Source organism: Capsella rubella, unplaced genomic scaffold (genome assembly GCF_000375325.1).
Source record: "Capsella rubella cultivar Monte Gargano unplaced genomic scaffold, Caprub1_0 scaffold_6, whole genome shotgun sequence".
Lineage (NCBI taxonomy): Eukaryota > Viridiplantae > Streptophyta > Magnoliopsida > Brassicales > Brassicaceae > Capsella > Capsella rubella.
In genome coordinates, this window is record NW_006238918.1 from 4,162,680 (window position 1) to 4,183,048 (window position 20,369).

At 36.4% G+C, this 20,369-nt stretch overlaps 5 protein-coding genes across 6 annotated transcripts; 2 read left to right on the forward strand and 3 right to left on the reverse strand.

Annotated features, from left to right (window-relative positions):
- Positions 1-1,066: 1,066 nt before the first annotated feature.
- LOC17884201 (protein MICRORCHIDIA 5) lies at positions 1,067-5,495 on the forward strand. The gene is made up of 21 exons (XM_023781389.1): positions 1,067-1,099; positions 1,195-1,600; positions 1,701-1,813; positions 1,954-2,035; positions 2,126-2,218; positions 2,321-2,405; positions 2,499-2,574; positions 2,662-2,790; positions 2,869-2,967; positions 3,057-3,158; positions 3,249-3,410; positions 3,511-3,606; positions 3,687-3,850; positions 3,943-4,126; positions 4,211-4,284; positions 4,372-4,483; positions 4,572-4,646; positions 4,738-4,812; positions 4,903-4,974; positions 5,046-5,168; positions 5,260-5,495. The coding sequence occupies exons 2-21, from the start codon at positions 1,234-1,236 to the stop codon at positions 5,326-5,328; spliced, it is 2,352 nt and encodes a 783-aa protein (XP_023637157.1). The 5' UTR covers positions 1,067-1,099; positions 1,195-1,233; the 3' UTR covers positions 5,329-5,495.
- A 160-nt stretch (positions 5,496-5,655) lies between these two features.
- On the reverse strand, positions 5,656-7,184 carry LOC17884615. Its single transcript, XM_006288239.2, has 2 exons — positions 6,945-7,184; positions 5,656-6,488 (listed from the first exon to the last, which is right to left on the reverse strand). Exons 1-2 carry the CDS (start codon positions 7,132-7,134, stop codon positions 5,848-5,850), a joined length of 831 nt encoding a protein of 276 aa, XP_006288301.2. The 5' UTR covers positions 7,135-7,184; the 3' UTR covers positions 5,656-5,847.
- Positions 7,185-7,901: 717 nt separating this feature from the next.
- On the reverse strand, positions 7,902-10,256 carry LOC17882792 (exocyst complex component EXO70B1). The gene has a single exon (XM_006286408.2). It carries the CDS (start codon positions 10,063-10,065, stop codon positions 8,092-8,094), a length of 1,974 nt encoding a protein of 657 aa, XP_006286470.1. The 5' UTR covers positions 10,066-10,256; the 3' UTR covers positions 7,902-8,091.
- A 1,804-nt stretch (positions 10,257-12,060) lies between these two features.
- Positions 12,061-15,285, forward strand: LOC17884091 (serine/threonine-protein kinase PBS1). 2 transcript variants are annotated; one of them, XM_006287350.2, is made up of 5 exons: positions 12,061-12,559; positions 13,065-13,267; positions 13,651-13,840; positions 14,104-14,495; positions 14,613-15,285. In XM_006287350.2, the coding sequence occupies exons 1-5, from the start codon at positions 12,436-12,438 to the stop codon at positions 15,069-15,071; spliced, it is 1,368 nt and encodes a 455-aa protein (XP_006287412.2). In that variant the 5' UTR covers positions 12,061-12,435; the 3' UTR covers positions 15,072-15,285. The 2 variants fall into 2 exon arrangements, with proteins under 2 accessions (XP_006287412.2, XP_023636390.1); XM_023780622.1 differs by lacking the exon at positions 12,061-12,559 and adding an exon at positions 12,566-12,769.
- Positions 15,286-16,418: 1,133 nt separating this feature from the next.
- On the reverse strand, positions 16,419-18,679 carry LOC17881565 (bidirectional sugar transporter SWEET15). Its single transcript, XM_006289112.2, has 6 exons — positions 18,505-18,679; positions 17,911-17,947; positions 17,610-17,820; positions 17,337-17,501; positions 17,098-17,217; positions 16,419-16,976 (listed from the first exon to the last, which is right to left on the reverse strand). Exons 1-6 carry the CDS (start codon positions 18,554-18,556, stop codon positions 16,701-16,703), a joined length of 861 nt encoding a protein of 286 aa, XP_006289174.1. The 5' UTR covers positions 18,557-18,679; the 3' UTR covers positions 16,419-16,700.
- Positions 18,680-20,369: the final 1,690 nt, after the last annotated feature.

The window sequence follows — 20,369 nt, forward strand, 5'->3', positions numbered from 1 at the left end:
TATATTCGAGGTCAATTACTGTTATACCACTGTTGGTGACGTGGCCTCCAATCGAGTCAATTCATTTTTAGTGGGTCTGTCTGGGTCACAGAGTCAGCTCCTCTGATCTTATGAAATTAAAAACACACCTATGCAATGTGCAAACATCACAAACTAGTAAACTAATGAATTCTAATCTGATAAAAAAAAAATACATATACAAAACCTAAATAATGTATTAACTATTTTGATTATGCAGTTATTTTTTTGTAATATTTTTATATAATGAGATCAATTTATTTTACATATACAAAACCTAAATAATGTATTAACTATTTTGATTATGCAGTTATTTTTTTGTAATATTTTTATATAATGAGATCAATTTATTTTAAAACTAATTGTGCGTTGTGCGTAAATTAACATAGTCATATATATCTCTTTAACAAAAGATAAATTAGTCAAAAAGATGATAATGTATTCTAAAATGAATTTAGATTTTCATATATTAAGTTATAAATTACATGTGTTAAACTTGTATATGATGAAACGACGTTCCCTCGAAAGTATCGATCTAAAATAACACTCCCTCGAAAATATCGCTTTTTAAAAATGTTAATAAATATCTTTAAAATAAGGTAATTAGTGTAAAAGGTTGACCAAAAACAAGTTGATATAGAAAAGTAATGATTATTAGCTAATATAAATATAGGCTATCTCATATGCAACCCTAAATCCCTCATTCGTTATACCTTTTTATATTTTAGCCGTCGACTCTAAAATCATTCAAATTATTTTGTCACTTATTAAGTTTCTAATCGAAATCAAAAATCTGAACGCTCTTTGTATTTTGATTCAGGTCAAAGCAAAACTGATTATTATTTTTCAGCTAAAAGATTTTAAATCTTGTTTTCATATTCATAATCTCTACACAACTGATTCAAAGTTTCTCTTAAGATTCTCATAGCTTTGCTGCAAAATAGCAAGATGGAAGCGTTTAACATTAGAGGTAGAGCAAATTAAGAAGAAGAAGAAAAAACTAATTACTTCTTCAATTGATAGCGCAGGTGGGCCTGAGGATACGATAGTAATTGGGCCCGGGAAGCTGGACGGTTGATTTGTAAGTGGCGCCACTCTCTTTTCTATAAAGACGTTCCATATTACTTGACTAGTCCGAGTGGTGTCTCACGTCTCTCTCTCTCTCTCACACTTCAGGCTTGCTTCGAAACCCTAGAACCTTGTTTTACTGCAACCATGGATTCTTCTCATCAAATCAATCCTCAGAAACCGCGGTCGGTGATCGGAGGCATGACCGATTCTGGTAGCACAAACCCTAAATCCCAATCAGGCGCTACCGATTCGACCCTCGGTGATGGCTCTTCCCATCCGGGACTCAAAAGAGATTTAAGAAACTATGACAAGGATGATGATGATGATACTAATAGCTTGTCTACCAAGAAACCAAGGATCACGACGATCGAGAGCACCTCTGAGAGTTGCAAGAAAATTGTGCCCTTGGATGTGACACCATTGACGATCGTGCCACCTGAAACTCCGAAGCTCTCTAGACAGTTTTGGAAAGCTGGAGATGACGACGAATCTGTGCCTCTACCTCGCTATTGTAATTCAACCTTGTCCTTGACCTTAACTGAGATTATTGAGATCTTTCTTTGCAATTCCGAAACCCTAATTTGGGTGAATTTTGTGTTGCATGCAAGTAGGTAGCAATGATGCGGCGGTTCGGGTCCATCCTCAATTTCTTCATGCCAACGCCACAAGCCATAAATGGGCACTTGGAGCTTTAGCTGAGCTTCTTGACAATTCTCTAGACGAGGTAACTTATACTTAATAAATATAAAGATTTCTACCATATATGTCCATATCAGTCAAACACCATGACTTCGTTAGTCTTCCTTGGTCAATTTTTATTATTCATAATCAGAACCTCATTAAAGAATGTATTATGTAACACAGGTAAATAATGGGGCTACATATGTTCATGTGAATTCAGCAACTAATGAAAGAGACGAGAAAAGCAACATTCTAATTGTCGAAGGTTAGTCAAACTTCTTGGTTGTGCTAATTAACCTTTACCACTGCTTTTATATATGACTGATTATGAAATCTCTAAACTGATGCATTGCAGACAATGGAGGTGGGATGAATCCTAGTACGTTTAGAGAGTGCCTTTCTTTAGGCTATTCTAGAAAACGCAATATGGCTGATAGGGTTGGTCAATGTAAGCCTTTCAAATTCATTCTCCTAGTTTTTTTTTTTTTTTTGTCTTTTAGCTATTTTTTGGCATCAACTAATCTTCAAATTTGTCAAATAAACAATGAAGATGGAAATGGCTTCAAAACTAGTACAATGAGGCTTGGTGCTGATGCAATTGTCTTCTCACGTTGTCGAGGAACCAATGGAAACAAGTGAGTCATTTCACAACATCATTATTATGGCTCTTACCTTCTTTTTGCTTTGGCATTGTCGATTTTAACTGTGTTTTCTTATCTCTGTTTTAGTCCGACACAGAGCATTGGTATGCTATCATATACCTTTCTTTATGAGACAAGAAAATGTGAAGCAATTGTCCCCACGGTAAAAAATGAAATTTTTTATTTAGATTGCTTTTCTTCTCAAACTTAACATTACGTCTTAAACTTTGTTTCTTTTTCCACTGCGTAGGTTGATTATGAGTTAGTCGATAACGAGTGGAAGGAGATAGTTTATAACTCCAGAGATGGCTGGTCTGATAATTTAGAGACCATAGTGAAGTGGTCACCTTATCTATCCGAACAAGATTTATTGGACCAGGTTCTGTTATATATGTTCTCTTTTTATCGATCAAGAAACTACCTTTTTATTGTATCTCATACTCGTTAAGTGGTGCAGTTTGATCATCTAGAAGAGCAAGGTACTCGGATCGTGATTTATAATCTATGGGAGGACGATGAAGGGAAGTTGGAACTTGACTTTGATACAGACCCTCATGTAACATCACTACCAAGAAAACTTTTTCAATACTGTCAATTTGGGACTAATATAAGTAACAATTTAATGATGATGTGTTTTGTCTACAGGATATCCAACTCAGAGGTGTAAACAGAGATGAGAAGAACATCGAAATGGCTAAAGCTTATCCTAACTCGAGGCATTTCCTAACTTACCGACACTCACTACGTGTATGCGGTTTCCATGTCTCTTAACACACTGCAATTTGCTAACTATTCTTCTTCAAGTGTTCATTTATTTTATTTTTTTTCTCTATGCAGAGTTATGCATCGATTCTGTATCTCAAACGCCCACCAAATTTCAGAATCATTCTTCGTGGAAAAGATGTTGAACATCACAGCATCTTAGACGACATGATGATGAAGGAAGAGAAAACATACAAACCTGTGCGTTCTCCAGAATGGTCATCAGATCAAGACGAGGTAATACTTTACCTTAGTCATCTTACTTTTCATAGTCTCCTCGAAACAATCTTTTATATTCTCTGTGTTTTCCAAATTAACAAAAAAAAAAAAAAAACAGATGTGTGCTACTATAAAGCTTGGCTTTGTGAAAGATGCTCACCATCACATTGACATACAAGGGTTCAATGTTTACCATAAGAACCGGCTTATCAAGGTGACTTATACAATTCACATAGTAGTATAAGTTTTTTTGTTTGTGATCTTGCTTACATTTCTGCTTGAATTCTTCATCAGCCTTTTTGGAGGGTTTGGAATGCTGCTGGAAGTGATGGACGCGGTGTTATTGGTATATTGGAAGCTAATTTCATACAACCAGCTCACAATAAGCAAGGGTTTGAGCGAACTGCCGTTCTTTCTAAGCTTGAAGGCAGATTGGTCCATCACCAAAAGCACTACTGGTACTACTATCCATTCTCCACTACACTAGACATCTCAGGCTATTTTGAGGTTTTGGACTTTCACTTAAAAGCTATGTTTTTTTATTTGATAGGTCTTCAAGGTGCCATGAGATTGGTTATGCTCCAAGACGGAAACAGAAGAATTATGAAAGTAATGTTACAGTACCAGCTCGACCTATCTACACCACAAACCTTGATAGGGGATCATCTTCTACTGCAGTACTAGCTAGAAGCAGGCAAAATTCTGAATCATTTGTTAGAAACCAAATCCCTCAGGTACAAAAACAAAGCTTGTTGTACTAATATATAAATCATTTGGCAGTATATATGAGTCTCTAATAATTCTCGCCTGCAAAATAGGTTAATACACAAGCAAGTGTAAAGAATATACAACCTGAGAGTAGGTCTACGGACAGAAACCGTGTTGGAATAAGGTTCTCTCTCTCTTGAGGTTTCCTTTGATTCTAAAATAATGTTCTCTTAAGGTACCATATTAACTCGAAATCTCTCTTGTTCCTTAGTTTGGAAGAAACAAGCTCAGTTAATGTACAAGCAGAGTTGCAGAAGGGTAAACAGGAGTCAGCCGAAGTGGTCTCTAAGTTGCAGAGAGAAAAAACACTACTTGAGTTGCAAGTAAAACTCTTTCCTCTTACAAAAAAATTGTCTTATGATTTTTTTTCGCGAAATTCAATTTTCATCGTTTGAAATCAATATGAACCAGCTCAAGGAGTCAAAAGCTAAGATCCAAGCCTTAGAAAAGGCGCAGAGAGAGAAAGAACTGCTTCTTGAGTCGCAAGTAAAGTTTCTTTTTTTAACTTTCAAAATTATATCGTTTTGAGTGTTTTGGCGATTTATAATAAAATCCATCTCTTAATATGATGAACCAGCTTAAGGAATCACAAGCTAAGATCCAAGACTTGGAAAAGGCGCTGAGACATAAGGAATTGCCTTTTGAGTTGCAAGTAAGTTTTTTTTCTCTATGTATTACAAAATTAAGTCATGTGATTTTGGCTATGTATAATAAATTCCATTTGCTTATTATGATGAACTAGATTAAGGAGTCAAAAGCTAAGAGCCAAGACTTGGAGAAGGCGCAGAGAGAGAAAGAACTGCTCGAGTTTCAGGTACAGCTTTTCTTTATCTTACAAAAAAGTATAAATGTCATTGTTTTAACTAACATATGATATTGAACCAGCTTAAGGAGTCAAAAGTTAAGATCCAAAACTTGGAAAATCGTCAGGAGGGAGTGAATAAAATCTTTCATGAAGAAAGAGCCCGCAGAGATGTGACTGAGAATGCCTTAAGGAAGAAACTAAGGGTTAGTCCTTTGTAAAATTTTACCACAGGGAAAATATCCACTTTTGTTTAAAATTTATCATATATACTCAAATTATTTGGTAATGCTATAGGAAGCTTCCGATGTCATCGATGGGTTAAAGAAGCAAGTGGAGACCTTCAAAGGAAAACGTATGTTGTAAGCACAGGTGTCAAGATAACTCTTTTCTAGTTTTTTTGGGTTTATGTTTTAAGGTTTGTACATGTACATGAAACTTCTAGCCTTCAGCAGTATGTTTATATTCAGTAGACTTTTGTGAAAGACCCCAACTTAGTTTGTAAGCATGAAGTGGTTTTTTGTTAATCAAGGTCAATCATGCAAATCAACCAATCTCCATGAGTCTTGACAAGAAATACAAAACAGCTGATCGCAGTCACTCGTGTTAGCGTACTAACCTCTTGTTGATGCTTCATCGTTCATGGACTTGCATTGACGTTAACAATGTCTTGTAAGAAAACAAATGGCTCTGTTACACCAAAATCCTTCAAAACGTTCCTCCTTAAACCAAATCTTAAACTTCTGTAACTGAAGAATAATTACACATTAATAAGTAATCAAATCATAAACACACACAATCAACCTCAAAACAGAGGGAATCACAACATACAAAAAATGAAACAGAGGAAGCCAAATGTGTTTGGTAAAGAGAAGAATCTGGTCCCTAAAGATTGTGATCTCCTGGAGGAAAACGTGGAAGATAAGGTATCCAAGTGGTCGGATCTTTCCAATCGAGTGCCGGCAATGCGGGATTCGGGTTTCCGAAAGGTAGAAAAGGGAAAGGGAAAGACGGAAGCGGCGGTAGAGTCGGCAAAGGCATATTCGGGTATGGCCAAGGGAACCAATACGGTGGCAGATATGGCCAGAAGAATTTCGAATCTCTAAATGTGTTCTCCTTCTTCTTCTTCTTCTTCTCCTCCTCCTCCTCTTTCCCTCGGCGGTGATGTCTTTTCCTGCCGCCAACGCCGCACAGTGTGGTGTTTTTGTGGGAAGGTTTGTAGCTGAGTGCACTTAAACTGTAGATACAGACACGATCTTGTTTTGATTTGATAGATACTTCGTTGGTTGCGGTTTGGAAAACGGGGACGCTGCAGCCTCCGTTGTTGTCGGAAGATGTTTTGAGTAGCTTAGCGCTACATTGAGATGCTATGGCTATTCCATCGACGCAATCGATGCCGTCAACGTGAGGGATCTCGAGCTTGTAAACGCCGCTTCTGTTTGTTGTTCTGTTCACTGATATGTTCACTTCCTCTGCTGTTTTTGGTGAACTTGCTTTGAATCTACATGTCACATGAACTTCCACACCTGAGAAAGAACATAGACTGGCTTAACCGATCCGATCAAACCGGAACTGTACCAAATCACAGATAAAAGATGAAACTGAATCGTTTTTGTTTTTTTTTTTCTTCTTCTATATCCTATGAACAATCCAAATCGAAACCAAAACCATATCAAATGGAACATAAACTGAAACAATCTATTGAGGTATTCGGTTTTTATCCGATTTCAAACAGGATTGACAAGTTCTTGATAACTTAAAGTCTGAGGACACTTCTTGTAATGTGAAAATCTAGATCCCTGCCTTGATTACCTTAGAACAAATAGTTCTTTCTTGAGAAAGTGCTGATAGAAATCGAATCAAAACCGAATTGTATCGAATGAGTAAAATGGTATTCTGTTTCCATTCAGTTTCTTGAATAATCCCAAAAGATAATTTAAAGTGTAAGATAGTTCATGCTATGTCAAATCAAGATCCCTGACCTTGTAAGAAATAGCTCTGTCTTGAGAAAGTGTTGATAGAACACGTGTCGCAGTAGACAACTCCGACGACTGTGATGCGAGAAGAAGGGTCCACGCTTGCATCCGGTGGTGACCGGCCACGACCACGGCCTAGAGCTTGATGTGTCAAGCATGAAGTCAGAAGCAGGAGATAGAGGAGAGGAGGATACATTGTGGCTAATCTCACTCGCTCACTCTCTTCTGATCTTTTTGATGATAATGTCTGTATGCGTGTGTGATTGCAAATATATTCAGTCCGTGATCTATTTTTGACCCCAACCACACTGTTTAACTAAAATTCTTTATCCACTACCAAACAAAGACATGTGAAGAGCCTTTTTTGGCTCATTCTGGTGTTACAATGCGAGAAATGCTCATGTATAAGAAATCTTATTTGGATCCTTTACCCAAAGAGTTTCTCCTTTCTTACTTGGACAGATCTATAACATATTATGAGCCAAACCCCAACTATTTCTTTATGTGTTTCTACTTTTTCTTGTTGAAAATAACGACAGTTATCTACATACTTGTCTTGGTGGATTAAACAGCTTTATTGCTTTCTTGTATGCCAAGTCTCTTGCAAATTCCACTCTAATCTTGGGAAAACTTGAAATTATCATAAAACCAATTGATGTACGTTGTACTCTGCTTATATGATCTAATCGATACTAATACTTGATCACATCATTAAGTTTTCATATACAATTACAGAGAATCGGTTATAGTTTCTCACAAAGAAAACCACCAAGGATCTAACATCTCTTCAAGATACATATATATATCACAAGATCAACTTAATTATGAGTTAAAATCATCCTTTAAAACACAAAATATCCAATACATTTTGAAGATAATTTTGTGTCTTTACCCCTACGTAGTTTCTAAACAATTTTCGCTCACAATCTGTTCAAACAGGAAATTAAAACATAGACTGAACAGTATAAAAAATCTCAAACTTTTAAAAGTAAGAAAAAAACAAAAAGTTTTCATGGTAGCTTCTCGGGTTCTATAAACATGAAGGCAATGAAAGATAATGATAGAAGGGTTGAAATAGGAAAAAAAAAAAAAAGAAGGAAGAAGCAAAAGGAACAAGTCGTGTTCTCCTCATAGCTTGAGATGCAAGTAGTTATCAATTTCTCTTGCGTGCCAAAGAAGTAGGATGGTTGCCATCAAACAAGTCATCAATGAAAGATTCAATATCCTCAGGCTGATACTTGACATACTTATCCGTCTGCTTCCCTGAATCAAGATGTTGCTTATACCTCCCAAAGAAAGACCTATAAGCCGGAATCACCAATGCCGAGATCGACACCCTTAGCTCCGACTGCATCTGCTCATCACTCACAATCCAAGTGCTCTGTGTCTTGTGAATCTCATCGAACAAAGCATTGAAAATTTTGAACCTTTCCTTCAAAACCGGCTTAGACACTTTCCCATTTACCTGTAACCCTTCTTGATTCATACATTGCAACACTTTGCCCCAAGTCTCTCTCTGGTAGCTCTTATGGTACTGTCTCAGCTCTGTCGACCTTTTCCTTGTCCATGACTGTCCCATCAAATCCCTTATCTCAATCGACCCTTTAATCTTCTGCAGAATGTATCTGCCATTGTTCATCAAGAATATGTATCGCAGGGATAGGTCTCTGTACAGTTTGGATTTGATATCTAGATTTGCGTCAAGCAACTCCATCACCCTTATCATTTGTCTAGCGAAAGCGGACGTTTTGTACTCTTCATCGTCTTCTCGTTGCTGTTGCTTTGGTTTTGTCTCTGGTTCATGTATGGAATCTGTTTGATTGGATTCGTAGTGTTGGAACACTTGGTCTAGTGTGTCTTTGTACTCACAAGCGTATTTGAGGTAGTTCATGGTGTAACGTGTCAACGGATGAACCGCGCCGCTCGGAACCGGTGTTCTTCCGTTGTCGCTCTTAATCGACTTCTCAAGCTCTCCGAATATAGTCACTGCTGCTTCACCTAGCCTCGTCTGAGCTAGTTTTATCTCCTGGATCAGATCTGAATCAGTTTGTTCCACGGCAGGGATCAAGTCACGTAGCGTCTCGTACATGTCTAGGAACTTGAAAAGCTTCTCCGACGACCGTTTCGTCAGAACCACGGCACCGGAGAAATCTAAGAACCGGATTGTAACAGCGGAGACCAGACCGGTGAAGAGTCGTTTACGAATAGCGGCATGGTCTTGATCGGAGAACAGGGTGTTGCAGAGAGAATGCTCGCCGGGGAAAAGCACGGTGGAGCAACGGCGAACGATAGAGATCCACGAAGCGATTTCACCTTCAAGAGATTCCCAAGCTATTCGCTGAACGTCTTCAACGTTGATCCCTTCGAATCCAACCTCGCTAAGCTCCTCCTTGAACGCGTGCCGTCTCGACATTTCGTAGGACATGCAACACTCTGATTCGTAACCGGCGAAGATCATCGCTCCGGCGATCTTCTTCAACGTCGAGATCGATTCCGGTGAAAAATCCGGGAATCTTTCTTCCTCCTCCTCCTCATTGTCCGGTAAAACGCACCGATCGGATTCGGTTGCTGAAGAATGGTTGTGATCGGAGCTGTTCCCGTCGCTGTTGTTTCTGTTCTTCTTCTCTTCTCTGCACCGATCTAGAAGATGACGGAACTCTTCGTCTAGAAGAGATACAGCGTGGTGCTGAACCGAACTCGCCCGGTTTAACCAAGAAGAAACCGGAGTTGAATCTAGTTTAAGCTCCCGCAATCTCATAACCGATTTCGAAATCCGGTTAACGGCGTCGATGAAAGCAGAGTCCTCTGTTTCGTCTCGTCCCAGACCAGAAGATTCCATCTTCGACACCAATGAATCCACCGTCTCAGGGAATGGCTCCACCGCCGGTGGAATCTCCTGTACCTGATCATCGTCCTTCTCGGAAGAAAGTGATTCGATGAAACCGTCGACGGCTTCCATGACTTGGAGAAGGCTTAGTTCGGAGGAGGATTCCGATTTCGATTCCGGCGTCGATGAATGCAGGTTTTGTTCCGAATCATCGGAATGTTGTTTGTGATCGTGATCGTCGGATTTGTGAAGATGAGATTCCGATGATTCCGTTGCGTGATGGTTTCCAGATTTCTCCATTTTTTCGCCGGGAAATATAAAAACCCTATCTTTAACTGATTTTTTTCTGTCTTTTTTCGTTTGTTTGTCTTTTTTTTTTTTCTTTTTTCTTTTTGGTGTGAGGATTATTATGGATAATAACCCATTATTAGAGTTGTCTTTGTTTCTTCTACGACGATACTAATTGTGAATTTTTGTTTGTGTTCTGTGTGTTTTGGCTAATATATATTTTTTCTTTTATTTCTGAGGTTCGTGTTTTTTTGGGGAATCCATTGTCCGTTGACTAAGAAGGGAAAGGGTTATGCGTCTCACGATCTCTCACCTTTTTTTCTTCTTTTATAGATTTGTTGTACTTTATATTCTTCATCAAACTTTATAATGTTGGAGGATTAATGTAATTTAATCAGCAATTTGATTTATATTTTTGGGCTTCTTACACTATGATCCAGAAAAATCTTGTGATCGTCCATGGTCGGCCTATACTCACGTACGTAAAGCCACAGCTAGAGAAGAAAAAAAATACACTTGAGGCCTTTTTTTTTCTATTTTAAAAGATGAAACTAGAGAAATTCTATATCATTTTCTGGTACTTTTATGATTATCTATGCTTTGCATGTTTTAGCCAAGGACATGGTATTAGCTAGATGTATAACAAATAGTATTATTTTAGTCTAGTTTTCATGCTAAAACTACAAAAACAAACTCTTCCTTGTAATCAGTTCTTAATGTTCTTCCGCAATTCAAGCAAATCTTGCATCAAACTTTTAGTCAAACCAATCATGCATTTGACAAAATATTATATAATCCTTGATTGAGGCTGATGATCAAGGATTCTACGAATGCCAAAAATTTAATCATCGGCGATCATCAATAAGATTCCAAACTTCTTTTACACATTTGTTTTTTATTTTGGTTTAAAATGCTTAGAGATTCCACAAAAGAGTTACACCTCCTGGGTCATTTTATGTCCCAAAAGAAGCTTAATATATATGTAATTGACACTTAAACTCACAATTGATTCGGTTAGTAATCAGTCGGAGGTTGACTGTCAAATCAATCAAGAAGATAATATAGTTTGATTTGCAAGTTTTAATTCGCTTTGATTTAGATCAACTAGTGTTGATTGTCAATATAACTGATAAGTGCCTATTTTATATTCCATTCTCTCATATGAGTCTATAAATAGAAAGTATCTAGCAGGACATAAAATAAAAATGCAAGTTATATATGTTTTCTGCTTCAAAACGAGAGCTTATTAACTTATTTTAAAAAAAATACCATTGATAGTTTTCGTTAGCGAGAATAGAATAGGGAATCTAACTAAATAAATCATTCTGCCCAATCCATATGTTGTAAACTCCTAATATATTTGGGAAATCACTTCAATAGGTGTATTTCTACCTTTTCTATTTTTTTGCCAAAATTATTGTTTTATACATAGTGAGTTGGAAAAAAAAAATTGTGACTATTGACAATATTAAATAATGTTTGACCAAAAGTTTTGATAGAATTTTATAAAATAATAATTAAAAAAGAAACATAAAAGTTTCTCAAAACATCTTATAGGAAGAAACTAAAGATTTTTTTTTGTTATTAGGTGTTTACTGTAAATACACATAACAAATAAACTTTTCGCTATAAATTTCAAACCGGCACAAAATCGACACATCGTCGTCTTTAATTATTTTGTTTTCAGTTTTTAACAATTGGTAACAATGGAATCAAATACTATTTTGGTTGATGCCATAAGAAGCTAGATCAATCACACTTAATAAGTGACAAAAATATGTGAAAAAGGAAATTTTATCTTCTGCCTTTATCACTTTATACGAAAGACAGACACCAAAGTTTTTTTTGCGCTTTTATTGACTCCAACAAATCATTGTAATGAGAATATTGAGTAATAACGAAAGATTAATTTCTTATTTTGTTTTTTGACAGCAAAAAAGGGAGAGTTTTAATTGCTTGTATTGGAGATTATATCTCGTCAACGAAAAGAGTTTTAGAGGAAGGATTTACTGAGTTTCCGCAACGCGTCATCGTTAATTCGCAATTTGGTAATAGTGTGAACACTCGTGGACGACAAAAGAAGCTGCTTCTTCATCTCTCTCTCTCTCTCTCTCTCTCTCTCTCTCTCTCTCTCTCTCTCTCTTCTCTTTTCTCTTTCTCTTTCAACTCCAATTCGTTTTTACCAGTTCGAATCTGAACAAAGTTTGTTTTTTTATTGGTACCCAGAATCTCAATTATCCATCTTTCCTTCTGGGTGTATGCAAAGTTTCGCTCTTTTTAATCTATCCAATCGTCCCTGTTCATTTATTCCACAATAGGATTGAAGGGTTTTGTTGGATTATTGATATCTTCTTCATATTGGGAAAATTGAGTGGAGAGGAGATGGGTTGTTTCTCGTGTTTTGATTCGAGTGATGACGAGAAGCTGAATCCAGTTGAGGAATCTAATGGTCAGAAGAAACAATTACAACCGACAGTATCTAATAGCATCTCTGGACTCCCTTCAGGTTCTTGCTTGCTTTAATCATGATTTCTCATTTGCTCTGTTCGTTTTCCTCTTGTGCTTACATGCCCACAAGATCTGGTTGTCTGATCCTGATTGAGCTTACGGGAACTTGATCTCTCAATCACTGTTACTTTGGATATATGAGCTTCTGAGATGTTTTGGCTTATTGGGCATGTTCTGATTCAGCTGTATTCGAATTTCTTGGTGAAAGGTGATGAGGAAATTGTGATCCTTTGCTTCAGTTTCACCTGTTTTGATCTGATTGACAAGTCCCAAGTTTGTCCTCAGTGTAAAATTCTGTGTGTTGGTATATATATGTATTGGACCTTCTGAGGATCAGGATCACATGATCCTACTGAATCAGGATTAGGATCTTAGATTTGGTTATTTGGGGACTGTGCCTTGAAGACATTGATACAAGTTTTATTCTTTGAAGGTGATTTGTTCTTGGAGTTTAGGATTGTGGATGCGTTTGGTAAATTGATTGCTCTTGATGTCGGTTGCAGGTGGGGAAAAGCTTAGCTCAAAGAGCAATGGAGGGTCAAAAAGGGAGCTACTGCTTCCAAGGGATGGGCTTGGACAGATTGCTGCTCATACATTTGCATTCCGTGAGCTTGCTGCTGCAACTATGAACTTTCATCCTGACACTTTCTTAGGTGAAGGTGGATTTGGACGTGTCTACAAAGGAAGGCTTGATAGCACCGGTCAGGTAATTTTATGTTTTGTTTTGAATCTTAGGAAATTACATTTTGCATTACTATTTTTTAAAGTTGCATACAATTGCTGATAGTAAGAGGGAGATTTTACTTTGTATATTAAATGAGTCTTTCCTAATAGTGAAAGTGTTGTTTATATGTTTTGAATGCAAATTTTGTAGTGTTCCAAATCTAATCCTTTTGAATGGAGGGTATTGATTAGAAAGAAAAACTATGTAGTTTTTACCTGGTTGGTAATCAACAAGATATGTACTAGACGCTCGAATTTGTTTGTTTATACATTTCAAAAAAAACTATAAAGTCTTGGTGTTCTCTTGGCTTTCAACTGTTTTCTTAATTATTGAATTTGTGATCTATTTTTCTTCATATCTTATAGGTTGTTGCGGTTAAACAACTGGACAGGAATGGTTTACAAGGTAACAGAGAATTTCTGGTAGAAGTTCTTATGCTTAGCCTTCTTCATCATCCCAACTTAGTCAACCTTATTGGTTACTGTGCTGATGGAGATCAACGTCTTTTGGTATACGAGTTTATGCCCTTAGGATCGTTGGAAGATCACCTCCACGGTAAATTTTGGCTATTTTCCAAACTTTCACCATTTTAGAGCTCAGCAGTTCTTTGTAATCTTAGTCAATATTAAGCCAAAGATTCTTTGTGATCTTAGTCAATGTCAACTAACTTTAGCAGATTCTTCATTCATTTGTTTATTTTTTATTACTTATAAATTATACTTGTAGACTTAAGTTGAGAAGTAGTAGTTGTTGGTTTTTTTGGCAGCCTCTAACAAATATCTTTTTTAATTTTCCTTTCGGATTCTCCTCTGCCCCAGATCTCCCACCGGATAAGGAGGCCTTAGATTGGAACATGAGAATGAAAATAGCTGCTGGTGCGGCGAAAGGTTTGGAGTTTTTACATGACAAGGCAAATCCTCCGGTTATTTATAGAGATTTTAAGTCATCAAACATTTTACTCGATGAGGGTTTCCATCCAAAGCTTTCTGATTTTGGGCTTGCTAAACTCGGACCAACTGGAGACAAATCTCATGTCTCCACTAGAGTCATGGGCACTTATGGTTATTGTGCTCCCGAGTACGCAATGACCGGACAATTGACAGTCAAGTCAGATGTATACAGTTTTGGTGTGGTTTTTCTCGAGCTCATTACTGGTCGCAAAGCTATAGACAGCGAGATGCCCCATGGAGAGCAGAACCTGGTGGCTTGGGTAAATAAATTCATCATTATCTTCTAAGTGAATTTACATTCAGTTTCTCATTCTCTTATGCAAAAAATTTTGAGACTTTTTGGTTTAACAGTTAAGGAACATTTTGGTGTTTAACAGGCTCGCCCATTGTTCAACGACAGGCGAAAGTTCATAAAACTGGCGGATCCTAAGTTAAAGGGACGGTTTCCTACTCGTGCACTCTACCAAGCTTTAGCTGTGGCTTCAATGTGCATCCAAGAGCAGGCAGCTACACGTCCGCTCATAGCAGATGTTGTCACCGCACTATCCTATCTTGCAAACCAAGCTTATGATCCAAGCAAAGATGAAAGTAGGAGAAACAGAGATGAAAGAGGAGCGAGGTTAATAACAAGGAACGATGAAGGAGGTGGGTCGGGAAGTAAGTTTGATTTAGATGGTTCGGAGAAGGAAGATTCACCGAGAGAGACAGCTCGGATATTGAACCGAGATATAAATAGGGAGCGTGCGGTTGCAGAGGCTAAGATGTGGGGAGAGAGTTTGAGGGAGAAACGACGACAGAGCGAGCAGGGAACATCAGAGAGCAACAGTACCGGATAGAACCGGTTGGGGGTCTTGACCCGTTTTTGTTCTTATTTCTAAAACTCTCATTTATTGTCAAACATAGAAAACAAACAAACAAACATTGGGACCAGGAGTTTCTGTACATTATATGTGATGTTGCAATATGGGCAAAAAAGGGGGACTCTTTTAATAACTAAAAACTCTAATTGAGATTCTCGAGAGTTGTTAAGATGTTCATGTAAATTTTGTAGCCTTGCTTATCTTGATTTGGGATTTTGACAGATAGTTCCATAATGAGTCACATGTGGCGATGTTTACGTCTGATCGAAGATTGAATTACAAAGATCCAATGTTAAGTGTTTCTAGACTCTTTCATGTGGTTCTGTGGTGTGGCTAATGTCCACAATCGCGGAGTTTCGGACAACGTGGGTCACATGCCCTCGCAATCTGACAATTATTTTAAGGATGGCTGTTCAGATTGTAAGATTTTGGTTGGTCTTATCAAGTTTTTGTCGGAATTTTTTTTACTATTGACAGTGCTATATTTGTATGACTTTCTTTTGACCTCTAAAATACTTCGAGGATAATTTTACTGGAAAATTCTAAAATTTAGACTTTTTAGTCAGATTTTAATAAGAAAATATTTAGTCAACTAATAAATATATACTCAATTGTCTTTTTTTTCTTCTTGTATTTTTAGACTACTAATTTAAAATTTTAATTATAACCTATTATGTACGGCCATGAGTTATTTATCAAAATTCGCTATGATTTAATTTTTTGTCGGATTATGTTGTCAACGTTAGTTAATAAATATTTCATATTTTATCAGTATACGGGTTATTTATATTCAAAAGTTATTTATTCCTAGTAAAAGGTTAATTTTAGAGATCATAAATATAGCATATTGTTATAGCAAACCCGTTTTGTAAATGAAGTATGCATATAGTGATTGTCACTCTGTTGGTGATGCAATTTTGCTTGGAAGTGTACGAACGTCCCACCTTTAATTATACTAATGATTTGCTAGCATACATTTTCATCAAAACCTTGGGACGTCTTGAATCTTTTTTTTTTCTTCAACAACGGTTATGACTTTTTGTACTTTAACTTGGAAAATAGACGTTAGTAAAAACAAAATTAAAACTTATTATTTTAAAAAAAAATATTTATCAGAATTATTTGTATTTACTTTATGGTATAGTCTAGATCAGAAACTTGTGTACATATACTATTTCTTCCGACTCATACGTTTCAATCTATCTGTTAAACATCAAAATCGTTAAAACAGTACTATGTGTCGTCAATGGAACAAGACCATTAGTTTTCTAACTGACGGTGACATTTTAAGACAAATCATAAAAAAGGTGGTCAACAAGCTACTTACTAGGGAATAATCTAGTTTATTATATCAAATTTTCTTAATTAGGAGCACTAGCTACAACTTAACAAGAAAGATAATTCAAAAGAAACACAAAACTTTAAGCGAAGTAGGACATCAAATAAAGATAGCGAAACAAAAATGGAAATTAACAAAAGGCCGATTCAGTTTCTTCCTTCGGCCGACCCGACGTACGAGCAGAGAGGCGAGAGAGAGCGAAAGAGTAAAGAGAGAAATATTTTGCTTCTTCTTGTTCTTTTTGTTGATTTTAACGTATGGACACTTCAAACGTTTTCAGGACGAGAAGTCTCCACGTGACACTTGCGGTTTCCATTTGACGGCTCCTCATGATGAACGGCGTCAGAGGGTGGACCCACCGATGCCGTCACGACAGGGTGCACTTCCGACACGCCTAACGGACTCATCACGACAATACTCTTTAGTTGTTGTTCTGACAAATTGATCTTCTTTTCGATCTCTGGTTTCTCACTTGCGTTCCGGTAAACACAGTACAGAACCATTTGTAGCATCCCTAGCACGAATCCAACCACGTTTGGAATCTACAAAGTCATATATCAATACCGATTAACAAAACTCATCAGTGTCCTCTTATATTTATCTTTGCAAAAAAGTGAAAATTTAGAAAACGGTAAATACAAACAAAATAAAATTAATGCTTACAGCAATGCATATGTCATTGAGGAATAAGCCATAACCGAACCACATAACGGCGCTTATAGTGAGGAAGAAAGAAAGCGTGAAGGGCATGTACTCCACACTCTTTGTCTTTACTACACGAGCCTGTTCATTCACAACAACAACCATAAAATATTAAACATTTCTATACCAAAACATAATTGTCATAGAAGTAAATCTCTTTACAAATCAAATAGAAGTAACGTTTTGTTAGCTTTAATTACCACGATCATGAGTGGCGCAGCGAAAACAGCAACAGAAATGGCAACACAAATCCAGCCGAGGACAGAGACTTGGAGAGTTGGAGTTTTGACAACGAAATGTGTAACCAGTAGAATCAACGAGAAGAAGACAACGTTGATAGCTATGAACAGCTTCATAGCCGAGATCTGTCAAAACGCATGATAATGATCATCTCTTAGTAATCAGATATTTTCGTATTTAATTAAGCGTAATTAATCATTGATGAGGACGAAAAAGGAGGAGTTAAGATTTACCCTTTTGTCCCTAGTGGCGTAAGCAAGAAACATGGCGATGTAAATAGTCTGGACAACGCAGCCGAAGGAGTTAATGGTAATGAGGAGAAAAGCGTTTTTCTTAATCAAAGCGTAGTAGAGCCATAGCATGCAGCTAAACAGCGACACTTGGTACGGCAGCGACTGGAAACTCTCCGTCGATTTTTTCTTGTATATTCTATAAAATGTTGGCCTGATAATATATATTTTATACAAATCAGAATCATTCTCATATTTAACAAATTAACAATTATTAGATATGAAATTGTATCTCTATACTTACAGTGGAGCAACTAATACAAGGAAGGATACCGCGTTTCCTGTAATGTTCATCAAATAAAAACAAAAAAAAATGAGTCGATTTGTATCATTAAGAGGCTTCTAGTTTTGTGGAGACACAAGTACATGAATCAGCACGAATACTCTAACCAACCTCTCAGAGGGTAATTAAATTGCATTAACCACAATACACGTATCGAGTATGATAACATGGACAACAATGCGTGACGATTTCAATTTAATTTAATAGCTTACGTACTGATGGTTATAAAAAAAAAATTTGGGTAATATGAGCTTTTACCTAAGCATCAGAAGATCATTAATGATTAAAAATGACTTAGTTTAGTTATTGAGGAAAAAACTTGAAACTTGTTAGGTGGGTCATCATAATGAACTGTCCATGATTTTATTTCACTTCTTAGTCATTTTTATCTATAGTTTATGTCTATAGTAATACAATGGAAATCCTACACTAATAACATTTTCAAAATCAGAAGCTTTAGATGCGAAGTTGAAGGTAAAAGGTAATAAAGAAGAACGAAGAGAGACTAGAGGATGAACACGATTAGTTAGCTAGGATTGCGCATGGGAACATTACCTAAGATGCCGAAGATGATAGTGAGCAAATGGTGATTCATGACAACTCCCATTTTGTATAGAGATTGAGAAGCTTTTCCCGATATGAGATTGTCTGAAGGGTCTCAGTGTTTTGATTTTGAAACCCTAAAGCTCTCTCTCTCGCTCTCTCGCTCTCTCTCTAGAAGATATGATGCTTCTTTTTATTTCATGGAGGAAACTAAGGAGCCTCAGGTGGGTTTATATATAGCTCCAAAATTAACCATTGTAGTATAAAAAAAAGAAAAAAAAAAGAGATTTTAATTTTATGAGGTTTACGAAGCGTGTAACGTGTTGAGTAGAATAATAAATTTTAAAAATAAGAATCGAAAAGTGAAACGAACTAAGCCTGGTTGCATGACAAGTGGAGATATTAGTAGGTAGCGTTTGCATTTTATCATTCACCCAATCTTACTTCTTTGTTTCTCAACTCGCATCTCAAACGCGCGTCTATCACAAAGGTCTCTCTCCTTTTTAACGATTTCATTTCCTTCACGCCTTGTTTCAAAAAAAAAAACTCACATTTACGTACCATAGTTTTGTACTTATATATTATAGACGATGAATCATGAATGAATGCTCAAGGTGACCAAAAGTCTACCCAACATCAACCAATATAGCTAGGGGAAATCATCATTGGATTACATTACAATCTGTATAGTTTCTTTGAAACCTTCTTCATATATTTAGTTTACAAATAGATAGATGAACCAAAAATATCCCACCTATCTTATCTATATTATATATATTCAATGTATTACAATAAATATAGAGACCTTGTTTAGTTTACAAATAATTTTACTGGAATTGTACAGGATTAATCATTGGCTACTGTTTCTCAAATATGCTTACAATGAATTCAATTCTTTTGTTTGTATTCTCGTTACATAAATACATGCATATATATATGGCGTAAAGTAAAAGAGATTGGTGCATGTGAGATTAATTGGTTTCATTTAAATCTGTTTTTTGTAACAAACAAAAATAAGAGTCTAGGTGGGAATCATTAAGGCTAGACATCTACGTGTAAATGACTAGGTTAAACCACTGCATTTATGAAAAGAAAAGAAGACGTAGAACTAGTTCAAGTCTTCAAGATACTGATTCGCAGAAAATTGACGCCGTTCTCTATAAAATTTTAACCAAAGTAGAAAAAAAAAACAATTCATATCTCCTGATCAGATTTCTCATTTCTTTTCACTCTCTTTCTTTTGTGTACAAGTACACGTTTTCTATTTCCTTGTACAAAACGAAAACGTTATAAATCATGCATAGATAGAAATAGAGCTCCACTCGTCAAAAATAGAGCGTCGCGCGTGAGTGTATAATTAAGGTACTGATTGCTTAATTACTAAACCAAAAAAAAAAAAAGTAGTGATGCGTTACGAGAGAGATAGAGAGAGTTGTGTAATTAATAATAGTAGTAATGAATTAAGAGAGAATAGGCAAATGAAAATGAAAACATTGTGCTAATCACGTGACCTCTCCAAATGCTTGCACTTATAGCCGTTTCTTGTTTTTAGGAGTTATGTTTGTAGAGAGACACACGAGAGAGATAGAAAGCTATGCAAAACCCTTTCGTGTCTTTCTTTAGTGTGTTTCTATGCTCTTCTTTCTCTTAGTTTTTTCTCTATTTTGAACACTCTATCTTTATTTCAACTATGTATTTAGTTTTGAGGTTAACAAATTAGTCATTTTACTGATATCTATTTATGTAAAAAAAAAAGAGATCCAACTTTAAAAATTTATGCATGAAAAATGAAGATGCATGTACCTATAAAGTTTTTGGTAAAATGTCTAGTATAGGTAATATCTATCACTGATCATTATGTAGAGATTGGTTGAAAA

Excerpts from the sequence above, each read along its gene's own strand:
- LOC17884615 (XM_006288239.2), bottom strand. The coding sequence starts at position 7,134 with ATGTATCCTCCTCTCCTCTATCTCCTGCTTCTGACTTCATGCTTGACA. Across the intron at positions 6,489-6,944 it reads ACAGAGCTATTTCTTACAAG|GTGTGGAAGTTCATGTGACA; the intron begins GTCAGGGATCTT and ends GTTCTTTCTCAG.
- LOC17882792 (XM_006286408.2), bottom strand. The coding sequence starts at position 10,065 with ATGGAGAAATCTGGAAACCATCACGCAACGGAATCATCGGAATCTCAT.
- LOC17884201 (XM_023781389.1), top strand. The coding sequence starts at position 1,234 with ATGGATTCTTCTCATCAAATCAATCCTCAGAAACCGCGGTCGGTGATC. Across the intron at positions 2,575-2,661 it reads GTGAAGCAATTGTCCCCACG|GTTGATTATGAGTTAGTCGA; the intron begins GTAAAAAATGAA and ends TCCACTGCGTAG. Across the intron at positions 3,607-3,686 it reads ATAAGAACCGGCTTATCAAG|CCTTTTTGGAGGGTTTGGAA; the intron begins GTGACTTATACA and ends ATTCTTCATCAG.
- LOC17884091 (XM_006287350.2), top strand. The coding sequence starts at position 12,436 with ATGGGTTGTTTCTCGTGTTTTGATTCGAGTGATGACGAGAAGCTGAAT. Across the intron at positions 12,560-13,064 it reads CATCTCTGGACTCCCTTCAG|GTGGGGAAAAGCTTAGCTCA; the intron begins GTTCTTGCTTGC and ends TGTCGGTTGCAG. Across the intron at positions 14,496-14,612 it reads AGCAGAACCTGGTGGCTTGG|GCTCGCCCATTGTTCAACGA; the intron begins GTAAATAAATTC and ends GGTGTTTAACAG.
- LOC17881565 (XM_006289112.2), bottom strand. The coding sequence starts at position 18,556 with ATGGGAGTTGTCATGAATCACCATTTGCTCACTATCATCTTCGGCATC. Across the intron at positions 17,948-18,504 it reads TATCATCTTCGGCATCTTAG|GAAACGCGGTATCCTTCCTT; the intron begins GTAATGTTCCCA and ends TGAACATTACAG. Across the intron at positions 16,977-17,097 it reads TCAATGACATATGCATTGCT|ATTCCAAACGTGGTTGGATT; the intron begins GTAAGCATTAAT and ends ATGACTTTGTAG.